General features: G+C 40.8%; 1 protein-coding gene across 1 annotated transcript in view; it reads right to left on the reverse strand.

Annotated features, from left to right (window-relative positions):
• Positions 1-12,784, reverse strand: part of LOC144598635 (cilia- and flagella-associated protein 47-like) — a 426,611-nt gene that overhangs the window by 296,514 nt on the left and 117,313 nt on the right. Inside the window, exons 33-34 of the mRNA XM_078408845.1 lie at positions 9,033-9,140; positions 2,545-2,743 (exon numbers count right to left, since the gene is read on the reverse strand). Of these exons, the coding sequence (XP_078264971.1) occupies positions 2,545-2,743; positions 9,033-9,140 (307 nt within the window). The remainder of the gene's footprint in view (positions 1-2,544; positions 2,744-9,032; positions 9,141-12,784) is intronic.

The following is a 12,784-nucleotide window of genomic DNA, read 5'->3' on the forward strand; positions in this document are numbered from 1 at the left end:
AAAAGATGGTATTACCAATCCACACTGATTTGAGGGCTGCCTATGAGGGTCAAGAATCTAGTTGCAAAGAGTAAAAGAGAAGCCCAGGTCTTGGAACTTGCTGATGAGTTTGGAGGGGATGATAATGTTGAATGTAGAGCTGTAGTCATTGAACAACAGTCTGACGTATAAGTCCTGTTATCCAGACCAGAGCAGAATGACTAGCTAGTGAGATAGCATCTGCTGTTGACCTGACATCGGGATAGGAAAATTGAAGCGGATTCAGGTCATTTCTGAGGCACAAGTTGATTTGCGTCATAACCAACCTCTTGAAGCACTTCATTTTGGTGGATGCATGTCCTACCAGACGGTGGTTATCGAAGCAAATCACACGCTCTTCTTGGGCACTGGTAGGATAAATGCCTTTTTGAAGCACATGGGAGATGTAATTGAATGCTCCAGTCATTTGGTCCTCACAGATCTTTAGCGCTCGGTCAGGTATGGATGCTTTTGTGGATTCACCCTCTTGAAGAATGTTCTGTCATAGGTCTGAGACTGAGGTCACGGGATTATCATGTGCTGTGGGGCTCCTGTTGGTGTGTCATTATTCTTCTTTCAAAGCATGCATAAAAGGCATTGAGCTCATATGAAAGTGATGTCATGTTGCCAAGTCAACGTTCATACCGTTGGGGTGTAAACTGCCCAAGCGAAATATGAGCTGCTGTTCCTCCAATTTGCGCTGGGCCTCATATCTCATATTTCTCATAAATGTCTCATAATGAGACAGCATCTCATATTTCGCTTGGGCAGTTTACACCCCAGCGGTATGAACATTGACTTCTCTAACTTCAGAGAGTTCCTCTGTCCCTCTCTTTCCCCTCCCTCCTCCCAGTTCTCCCACTAGTCTTTCTGTCTCCTACTACATCCTATCTTTGTCCCATCCCCTCCCCTGACATCAGTCTGAAGAAGGGTCTCGACCTGAAACGTCACCCATTCCTTCTCTCCCGGGATGCTGCCTGACCCGCTGAGTTACTCCAGCATTTTGTGTCTACCTTTGATTTTAACCAGCATCTGCAGCTTTTTCCTATACATCAGGCCATCTGTGGAGTAAGATTATTTGACTGCTACTCTGCAATCCCTTTCAAACACTGATGCTGCCAGACAGAGACCCATTACATCATATTAGTCATAGTTTTACAGCAGGGAAACTCCCTCTTCAGCCCACTGAGTCTGTACCAACCATCAACCACATTTACATTAATCTCAGTTTATTTTATTCTCCACACATTCTGATCAACTCTCCCAGATTCTGCCACTCAACTACACAACAGTGGGAATTTACAATTAGCCAATTCACCTGCGCATCTTTGGGATGTTGGAAGAAACCAGATCATCTAGAGGAAATCCATGCAGTCACAGGGAGAATGTACAAACTCCCTGTAAGAGGTCAAGATTGAACCCAGCTCATTGAAGCAGCAGTTCTAATTGCTGCCGCATGCCTGACAACAACATAGCAGCAAGCTGCGTGAAAAAGGTCTGAGCATCCAATTAATTACCCAAACATTCAGAAGCTTCTAGCTGTGCTCCTATAGATGTCGGCAGGACATGTAACATGTAGGTCATGCCTCCTCAGCACCCTCCTGTATGGCAGTGAAACATGGACTGCATACAGTACATGCGTCAGGAGCGCCATCTAAACACCTTTTATATGCCATGCCTTAAACGGTCATACAATATACTTCAATTATGTAACTGTCTTAGTTGAATAACTGAAAGTGAACACAACCTATGTAAAGTAGGTATGAGTTGTAAAATTAAGTTCGTAAAGAAAGGTGGATCTATGAATTTAAAGCAGGAATTCTAATTGTTTGATGTCAGTGTGGTGGATTGAGAAATTGTTAAGGCTAATGGTCCAGTCAGTGTATTATGGAGCCTGAAGATATTTTCACTCACCTTGACCAAAGGTATGAGAAAATTGATTTTCTCAAGAAACAGCTTCTGGATCCTGAGGGCTTGAACCTGTCATAATCATCACAGTTATCAACTATCATCTAAAAGGTCAACTAGATATTAATCTTAATTTTCTGCCCTTCTGATTCAGCGCACCTCTTTATCTTTTCCCTTCCTCCATGAAGATCTCTGGTGAATGGACCAAATGTTGTTAAAACACTCACTAACATTATGTTCTTAATATCTTTAGCTCTGTAAGGATGTGTTCCATCATGACTTCCACCAGCTTCTGCTGCTATATTGTTCCATGCAGAGGTTGAAGGTGGCTGGGAGTCATGCAGGTGAGCTATTATTGGTGTTTAGCACCTACAGAATTTGAGGAATGCATTTTTCATATTATTGATCCCTGGCATAACATGTAGCCATTCAGCAGTGCAGTCAGAATTGAGAGTATGCATTAATCACATTAATTAACAGACAGCATGAAGGTGATGTGCTGCCTGCTTCAGAAAAAAATAGTGATGGTTTAATTGTCCATTTTTAGAGATTACCGAATTTTGCCTCTGATGATTACAATTTCCATTCCAAAAGCAAGAACACACACTCTACAATTACCTTTCATGCAACATGTCCACACAGAATTCCTCATGGATTCGTAGTGAAAGTTGAGCCATGTCAGCAGGACACGCTCACCAATGGAATATATATTGCTGGAAAGAGGATCAGCATTTATTCTCGGTAAGCTTTCTAAGCATCCGAGACTGCTTTGCATATTGTTGATATCCTTCACAGTCAATCGAGAAAGAACAAAAACCTGAAGAGAAAGCAAATCAACCTTGGCATTACTATATTATCAATTTTACAACTAATATATGCACTCGAGCAAATAAATTAAACGTCTGGCAGTAAATTTTAAAATGGCTTTTTTAATCTCTGACAATTGAAATTTTAACAAAGCCCAAAATACTACTTTGAAACATCCACTCTCTTATCTGCAGTATTCATGGATGTGTGACAATTGTCATCAGAGAATGAAGCATCTTCTGCTGCTTACCCTTCTCACTGATTGCCACTTTGGCCTACTGAATTTCACAGACTTGAAGGACACCAACCAGAAACAGACTCCGTCTGAAAAAGCGAAGGTGATATAAATGGAGTACTTGTATTTTTACTTGGGAGCTGAATACACCAAGCCCTCTGGACTCAAATGAAAATTATAAACCTAACTCTAAGGGGGTTTACTTATGATTTGGGCAGAATAAAAGCTCTTCAGCAAGCCGCACAAATGTCATATTCATCCAAGCAGCCTTAACTTATTTTCTTATTTTAACTCACACATATTATTATCTATCATTATCCTATCTTCCTTATACCCAAGAAATAGGAGCAAGAATAGGCTACTCGGCCTTTTGTGGATACTTATATTCAATAGCTTCATGGCTACATTTATTATAAGTGCATTTTTTGGTACTAACCCAAGATTCCTTGATTTAACTAATATCCAAATATCCATTGATTTCGGTCTTTAATATCTTTTTCTCAGGAAATCCCTCAGGATCAAGGATAACTTGCTATCATGCCAGTTAAGCTGGGATGTGGTCCACTCATTCCCCATTCTGAATGATACTGACACTTGGCTTTGTGGCACAGCATCCATATCTCTTTTCTCTGAGAGATAAGACAAGATATGGGGAGTGTTCCATAAGATCCAGGGCCTTATCATGGACATTTATTGTTGAAGGACTAAGTTGTAAGGCAGGGTAAGTTTAGTAGAAGAATTTGTTTTGCCCTCTCATATACTTCAGTAAATACATTTAACAATGGTTTTGAGTTCAGCTTCCAAATACTGAAGTACACAGGCACAGTCTGCATACTGGAACTTGACGTTAGTATGACCTTTGTTCTGGAGTCGAGACAACGTAGATCAAATGGTTTCCTAGTTGTCTTGAAGAACAGAGACTCGGGGTATTAGAGTCATATAGCATTGAGTCCCATGCTGTATATCATCCTTAAACACTAATCCTACACTAATCCCATTTCATTTTTCACAAAATCCAATCAACTCCTTACATCTGGAGCAATTTACAGTAGCTAATTAATCCATCAATCTTTGGACGCTGGAGGAAACTCGAGTATCTGGACCCACGAGGTCACAGGGAATATGTACAAACTCCACACAGGCAATACCAGAGTTCAAGGTAGAACCGGTGTCAATGGAACTATAAGGCATCAGCACTACTAACTGTTCCATTATGCTGTCACCACAAGTTCTACTCCAGCAAGAAGCTAATTGGAGATGAGATGCAGCACTACAGTGAGAAAAAAAAGAAAAGTTTAAAGCCAATAAAGCAGGCTTATCTGGCACCAGTTTGTATTGACATTCATTCTATTGTGAAACCATTAGCTAAAATCATGGCTTTCGAGCCATAATCATATCATCATCATATATATACAGCCGGAAACAGGCCTTTTCGGCCCTCCAAGTCCGTGCCGCCCAGCGATCCCCGTACATTAACACTATCCTACACCCACTAGGGACAATTTTTACATTTACCCAGCCAATTAACCTACATACCTGTACGTCTTTGGAGTGTGGGAGGAAACCGAAGATCTCGGAGAAAACCCACGCAGGTCACGGGGAGAACGTACAAACTCCTTACAGTGCAGCACCCGTAGTCAGGATCGAACCTGAGTCTCCGGCGCTGCATTCGCTGTAAAGCAGCAACTCTACCGCTGCGCTACCGTGCCGCAAATGAAGCAAAGTTGGAGATGAATTTCTGTAGAAAAGGTACTACAGTCCTTCTTACTGACAGGGTCAAATGCTTTCTTCTTACATCCGTTAATACCTAAAATGATACTGTTTTATATCTTCAATATATCCAGCAATTGAGATCCCATTACCATCCCAGGTAGTGAATTCCAAAGATTCAGTACCTGTGGATGAAGGAATTTCTTTTCATCCATGTTTTGAATCACATTTCACGATTATGACCTTGGTCATAAATGAGAATAAGAGAAATCATGTTTGCTTTAAGTTTCAAAAAAGATTGAGGGGACATGGGAACATGGACATGGGAATATCTATAAAAGGGCGAGCCAGGATTACCAAGGGATAATTTGCAGTGGTCACCCTGTTGCCAACTTAATGGGGACAGTTGGAGGGATGGGGAAATGAACAAAAGATATGAAATGGAGAAGATGGGCCTGATGGTGAAATATCATTTGAAGTTGGAGAATATTGCACAGGATAACTTGTTGAAAAGCAGATGCTGGTCGGGTGAAAAGATAGGACCAAAGGAACACATATACTTGCAAGAGCTCCAGAGTACCACAGGGATCAATGCTTGGGCCCAGCTCTTCACTTTTAAATGTGGGAACTGAATATATTATTTCTAAGACACAGAACTGAGTGGGATTGCAAACTATGAGAAGGATATAGGAAGCTTCAAGGCAAGTTAGACAAGTTTAATGCCTGGCAGTTGTAGTATTATACAGATGAAAGTGTAGCTATCCACTTGATAAGATAAACAGAAAGTCTGAGTATTATTTAAAGAATGACAATACTGGGAAATGCAGATGTTCAAATGGACATTGATGTCCTTATTCACCAGTCACCAAAAGCAAACATCCAGGTGCACTGAATGTTTGAAGTGGCAAACATATATTGGTCTTCATTCCGTGAGAGTTTGAGTCCAAGAGCAAGGGAATCTTATCACAATTGCACTGCACCCTAGTGAGACCACACTTGCAGTATTGTGTGAAATTCTGGCGGAATTGAAGAAAGTAAGTGCTTGTCATATAAGCAGCACTACAAAGCTTCACTAGTCTGATTCCTGGGTTGATAAAATTGATGAGAGATACATTCACTGGTTTGGAAAACTTTGAGGAGATTTCATTAAAACATACAAAGTTTTGATAGTTTTGATGGGCCGGAAGTGGGGAAGAGGCCTCCTCTTGTTGTGGGGTGTAGATTCAGGGGTCATGAACTAAAAAATGGGGATTAAACATTTAACACTAAGATGAATGAAAGTTCACTCAGAGAGTGATGATGAGGGATTCTCAACTGCAGAAGGTCATGAAGGTCAAAGTTTAAAGCTAAAAGCTTAAACACATAAAGCAGATGAATAGATTTTTGAACATAATAGACATCAAGAAGTATGGGCAAACAGCAGAGGAAACAGCAGGGACATCTTAATGAGAGGGAGGAATAGCAACAATCATTTTGAATGTTGGAACTGGTTTGAAGGCCTACATCAAACATAAATCATGTCCTTTAATAAATGCCAGACCAGGCTTTTTTCCTTCAGTCGAGGTTCACTTATTTATGAATTGCTCAAATTGCTGCAGATCCTTTGACATAACTGCATCCACCCAATGACCTCTGTATTTATGAACAACATAACCATAAAAAAACAGAATGCACTGAAAGACCCTTTGTGCACACAATTAAGCACCATTTCTCAACATTGATCTCTAATAGTTATAGAGAGATACAGTACAGATGCAGGCCCTTCTGCCCACTGAATCTGCCCCGACCGTCAACTATCCATTTACAATAATCCAACATTAACCCTCATTTTTTAATTTTCCCCCAATCTCATCAACTCCCCTCTGTTTCTCCATATAGTTTCTCATATTGTTTTGCACCTTCAGAATCTTATGGTCCCTTAAGGGCCGGTCCCACTTAGGCGATTTTAAGGCGACTGCCGGCGACTAGGCTGTCGCCAAACGTTCATGTCGTGGGCATGATCGTGAGGTGTCTTCAATGAATTGTAGCGGATCTCGGCGCGTCGCGGAAAAAATGTCCAGAAAATTTCTCGGCTACAGCTGGCTTGTCGCCAGGTATCGTAGCTTATTGCGGGCACTGTCGCATGCTGTCCGCAGGTTTGCTAGGTTGTCGCAGATGCATTTAGAAGCATGTAATATTAAATTAAGGGCATTTGAAGATACCAGAAGATAGTTTTGTTTAACCAATTTATTTACCGTCAGGACATTTGACAGGTAGATTGGAGGCGACAGTTTGACGGTCAGGTAAGCGTGGGAATTTCGCGATGTTTACGAAGACGGTGTAATCTCTTAGCCAGGTGCTAGTTTCACAAAGAAAGTAACTTGTATCGACCTGACTCGGCATCGTCGTGGTCATTGTCGTACGGTAAAAGAAAATGTCAGCGATCTGCTACGGCTTTGACAGTCGCTGGCAGTCACCTTAAAAATCGCGTAACTGGGGCAGGCCCTTTAGAATCCTACGATCAATTCCTTGATCAAGTGACGATTTAACTTTGTTCAAGACTGGCGAGATGATTGATTGGCCACAAATATAAATTCAACATCAAAGCATCTCAAATATTTCCTTGTTACTTCACCACAAATATAAATGACCTTCAAATATACAAAATATTGCTAACATATTTAGCTCATACAAATATCTCCCTCTCCTACATATATTAGAGAATAAACATGGTCTAATTATTGGCAACAAAAGCCAGGTGATAATTACGACTTTTAAAATTCAAATAATTTACTTACAGCAAGATTGTATATTTGAAAAAAAAATCTTGTTTTGTCTTCCTTACTCTACATTTCACAATCTCAAAATATATGAGTAGTAATTGGAGGCAAACTGCTTCATTTGCTTTATTTTGAAAATTAAATAAGAAGCCACCATTGAATCATCTTCTCGATGCTATTAAACAAAACAGCCTCAAGCAACCGAAAAATCCTCCAACACTTTAAATATTGAATGATATAGATGTATCCAAGAAAATGATTTTATGCACTTGATCTATCAATTGAATTGGACTAATTATCTTTTACCTTATTCAAAAATATCATTTGCAACTAACATTAAGCCTGGAGTTTATAGAATAGCTCAGTGTTGAGAAATTCTGCTCAATTGTGTGCACAAAGAGTCTTTCAGTGCATTCCACTTTCACAAATACAGAGGTTATTGGGTGGACGCGGTTATGTCAAAGGCTATTCTTGCTATGGAGGGCGTGCAGCGTAGGTTCACTAGATTAATTCCCGGAATGGCGGGACTGTCGTATGTTGAAAGGCTGGAGCGATTGGGCTTGTATACACTGGAATTTAGAAGGATGAGGGGGGATCTTATTGAAACATATAAGATAATTAGGGGATTGGACACATTAGAGGCAGATAACATGTTCCCAATGTTGGGGGAGTCCAGAACAAGGGGCCACAGTTTGAGAATAAGGGGTAGGCCATTTAGAACGGAGATGAGGAAGAACTTTTTCAGTCAGAGGGTGGTGAAGGTGTGGAATTCTCTGCCTCAGAAGGCAGTGGAGGCCAGTTCGTTGGATGCTTTCAAGAGAGAGCTGGATAGAGCTCTTAAGGATAGCGGAGTGAGGGGGTATGGGGAGAAGGCAGGAACGGGGTACTGATTGATAGTGATCAGCCATGATCGCATTGAATGGCGGTGCTGGCTCGAAGGGCTGAATGGCCTACTCCTGCACCTATTGTCTATTGTCTATTGTCTATGCAGCAATTTGTGTAATCTGGCATTTGTTCAAGGACATGAAGTTTATGTTTGATATAGGCCTTCAAACCAGTAGATTTATAGAATGGTTAATACTTTTAAATAGCGACGTCTTATACTAAAGAAACAAAAGACAAATCAATAGACACATTTGAAGATACCCATCATATCATATCATATCATATATATACAGCCGGAAACAGGCCTTTTCGGCCCTCCAAGTCCGTGCCGCCCAGCGATCCCCGTACATTAACACTATCCTACACCCACTAGGGACAATTTTTACATTTACCCAGCCAATTAACCTACATACCTGTACGTCTTTGGAGTGTGGGAGGAAACCGAAGATCTCGGAGAAAACCCACGCAGGTCACGGGGAGAACGTACAAACTCCTTACAGTGCAGCACCCGTAGTCAGGATCGAACCTGAGTCTCCGGCGCTGCATTCGCTGTAAAGCAGCAACTCTACCGCTGCGCTACCGTGCCGCCCATGTTCTGATGTACTTTTTAAATTGTTTAATATTTTTATTTAACACATTAAAAAGTTAGATATACTGTACAGGTTGGGTTTTATGCACATAAACAATTAATGATGTTAGAATAATTTTACCTTGTAAATCTGCAGCAACATATCAGTCCATGAACACTTGCTTATTGATTCAAAGACCTCATCATCCAGGTCAAAAATGCTGGTACTATTGGTGTTCTGTAAACAATGCTGAAAAAGTGAAATATAATCTTGATACTATGCTGTTTTGAAGTGCATTTTAAGTACCAAGTCTTACAACTCTGAGTGATAGATTTTTCCAATCTGTTATAGGCAAAATAAATCAGGTAATCATTTCCCTTATACAATATAACATAAACAACCACCGTTATTTGAATATAAATTCTTTATTTTAAAAAGAGTAGCTTTCCAAACACAATTACTCTCATTTGTAACACGTTATAAAGTATCTGCAGGATTAGGCCAAGCTGCAGAAATTAGCCAAACTATATTCTGCAGTTATAATCTTAGTAATATCTCTACCATGTGAGCAAAGGAAAACAATCTGAACAAAAAAAGTCTCCAAACCATTTTTCTTGTTTATTGATATCATAAGACATATGAGCAGAATTAGGCCATTCAGCCCATCGTCTGCTCTGCCATTCTATCATGGATGATCTAGTTTTCCCTCTCAAGCCCATGCTCCTGCCTTCTCCCTGTAACATTTGACATCCTTGCTAATCAAGAACATATTGATCTCTGCTTTAAAAATACCCAATGTCTTGACCTCCACAGCCGTCTGTGGCAATGAATTCCGCAGATTCACCACCGTCAAGCTAAAGATATTTCTCCTCACCTCCATTCTAAAGGTATGTCCTTTTATTCTGATGCAGTGCCCTCCAGCCCTGACTCCAACTACTGCAAACATCCTCTCCACATCCACTCTATCTAAGCCTTAGATACCTGTCTCTTTAGCAACTGAAAAACGTGGCATTGTTATTGATATTCAGCACCGTGATGTCGCTTCATTTTCCCAAAACATTTGCCACTTTTAATTGAGCATGGACATGGATATTCACAATGCCTGGATACCATTATTACTCCAAATATTTAACAAATTTAGTGCTAAAACCTTACTCCACTTTCCTCTCAGGGATAATTAAAGCATTGTTTGAAAGTTGTTAAAAAATGATCGAATAAGTTTATTTTCATTGTGTGTGCAGCAAAATGGCAGTCAAAAACTACAAATATCTGCCTGCCCTTTCATCGTAATGCTCTTTTAAAGAGCAACAGAAGATAACTAAAAAGGCAATACGGGGAGAAAAGATGAGGTACGAGGGTAAACTAGCCAATAATATAAAGGAGGATAGTAAAAGCTTTTTTAGGTATGTGAAGAGGAAAAAATAGTCAAGGCAAATGTGGGTCCCTTGAAGACAGAAGCAGGGGAATTTATTATGGGGAACAAGGAAATGGCAGAAGAGTTGAACCGGTACTTTGGATCTGTCTTCACTGAGGAGGATACAAACAATCTCCCAGATGTTCTAGTGGCCAGAGATCCTAGGGTGACGGAGGAACTGGAGGAAATCCACATTAGGCAGGAAAAAGTTTTGGGTAGACTAATGGGACTCAAGGCTGATAAATCCCCAGATCCTGATGGTCTGCATCCCAGGGTGCTTAAGGAGGTGGCTCTAGAAATTGTGGACGCATTAGTAATTATTTTCCAATGTTCTATAGATTCCAGGTCAGTTCCTGTGGATTGGAGGGTAGCTAATGTTATCCCACTTTTCAAGAAAGGAGGGAGAGAGAAAACGGGAAATTATAGACCAGTTAGTCTGACATCAGTGGTGGGGAAGATGCTGGAGTCAATTATAAAAGACGAAATAGCGGAGCATTTGGATCGCAGTAACAGGATCGTTCCGAGTCAGCATGGATTTACGAAGGGGAAATCGTGCTTGACTAATCTACTGGAATTTTTTGAGGATGTAACTAGGAAAATTGACAGGGGAGAGCCGGTGGATGTGGTGTACCTCGACTTTCAGAAAGCCTTCGACAAGGTCCCACATAGGAGATTGGTGGGCAAAATTAGAGCACATGGTATTGGAGGTAGGGTACTGACATGGATAGAAAGTTGGTTGACAGACAGAAAGCAAAGAGTGGGGATAAATGGGTCCTTTTCAGAATGGCAGGCAGTGACTAGTGGGGTACCGCAAGGCTCAGTGTTGGGACCGCAGCTATTTACAATATACATCAATGACTTGGATGAAGGGATTAAAAGTACCATTAGCAAATTTGCCGATGATACAAAGCTAGGTGGCAGTGTGAACTGTGAGGAAGATGCTATGAGGTTGCAGGGTGACTTGGACAGGTTGTGTGAGTGGGCGGATGCATGGCAGATGCAGTTTAATGTGGATAAGTGTGAGGTTATCCACTTTGGTGGTAAGAATAGGAAGGCAGATTATTATTTGAATGGTGTCAAGTTAGGAAAAGGGGACGTACAACGTGATATGGGTGTCTTAGTGCATCAGTCACTGAAAGGAAGCATGCAGGTAGAGCAGGCAGTGAAGAAAGCCAATGGAATGTTGGCATTCATAACAAGAGGAGTTGAGTATAGGAGCAAAGAGGTCCTTCTGCAGTTGTACAGGGCCCTAGTGAGACCGCACCTGGAGTACTGTGTGCAGTTTTGGTCTCCAAATTTGAGGAAGGATATTCTTGCTATTGAGGGCGTGCAACGTAGGTTTACTAGGTTAATTCCCGGAATGGCAGGACTGTCATATGTTGAAAGACTGGAGCGACTAGGTTTGTATACACTGGAATTTAGAAGGATGAGAGGGGATCTTATCGAAACGTATAAGATTATTAAGGGGTTGGACATGTTAGAGGCAGGAAACATGTTCCCAATGTTGGGGGAGTCCAGAACCAGGGGCCACAGTTTAAGAATAAGGGGTAGGCCATTTAGAACAGAGATGAGGAAAAACTTTTTTAGTCAGAGAGTTGTGAATCTGTGGAATTCTCTGCCTCAGAGGGCAGTGGAGGCCAATTCTCTGAATACATTCAAGAGAGAGCTAGATAGAGCTCTTAAGGATAGCGGAGTCAGGGGGTATGGGGAGAAAGCAGGAACGGGGTACTGATTGAGAATGATCAGCCATGATCACATTGAATGGAGGTGCTGGCTCGAAGTTGATATTTTGTACTTTTCAGATGAACTTGATTACCTAGGATTTTTCATCCAAGTTGCAGCTTTGCAAACTCTTTAAATCTAAAATGCTATTCTATATTTATTGCCATTGTATGTTCGTTTCTTAGTACCTGAACTGATGTACAGCACTTTGGTCAACGTGGGTTGTTTTTAATGTGCTATACAAATAAAATTGACTTGACTTGACTTGACTTGACTATATTTAGCCAACTGCAAATTCTAATTGTCCTTAAATGTTCTATCCGACACATTAGGAACAGTTTACAGAAGCCAATTAACCTACAAACCTGCATATAAAATTTAAATGGTACGTTGGCCCAGGAGAGTTTATGTTGAGCACAGATTTCACCAAACTCATTAATTCCAGATATGGAAACATCAACAAACATTCCTATTAGCAGGTAAGATGACAAGGAGAAAGAAAAGGGTGTGCTGAGCTAAATAACACAGTTTACTGTAAGAGAGAGGAACAGAGGGGTGAAAGGCTTCTCAGCAGAATGCCTTATCCATCAGGGATATTCCAATAACAAATCTCTCATGTCTACCTCAGTGGAGAATATTAGGTGAGGTGCCTAATGAAGTATGGCGGTCCTGACGGATATACGAAACATGTTCGCATTTCAACAAGCATCTGATTTTCTATGTCAGGCTTCCTCCAGAAAATGGTTGAATATATCCA

Source organism: Rhinoraja longicauda, chromosome 12 (genome assembly GCF_053455715.1).
Source record: "Rhinoraja longicauda isolate Sanriku21f chromosome 12, sRhiLon1.1, whole genome shotgun sequence".
Taxonomy (NCBI): domain Eukaryota; kingdom Metazoa; phylum Chordata; class Chondrichthyes; order Rajiformes; family Arhynchobatidae; genus Rhinoraja; species Rhinoraja longicauda.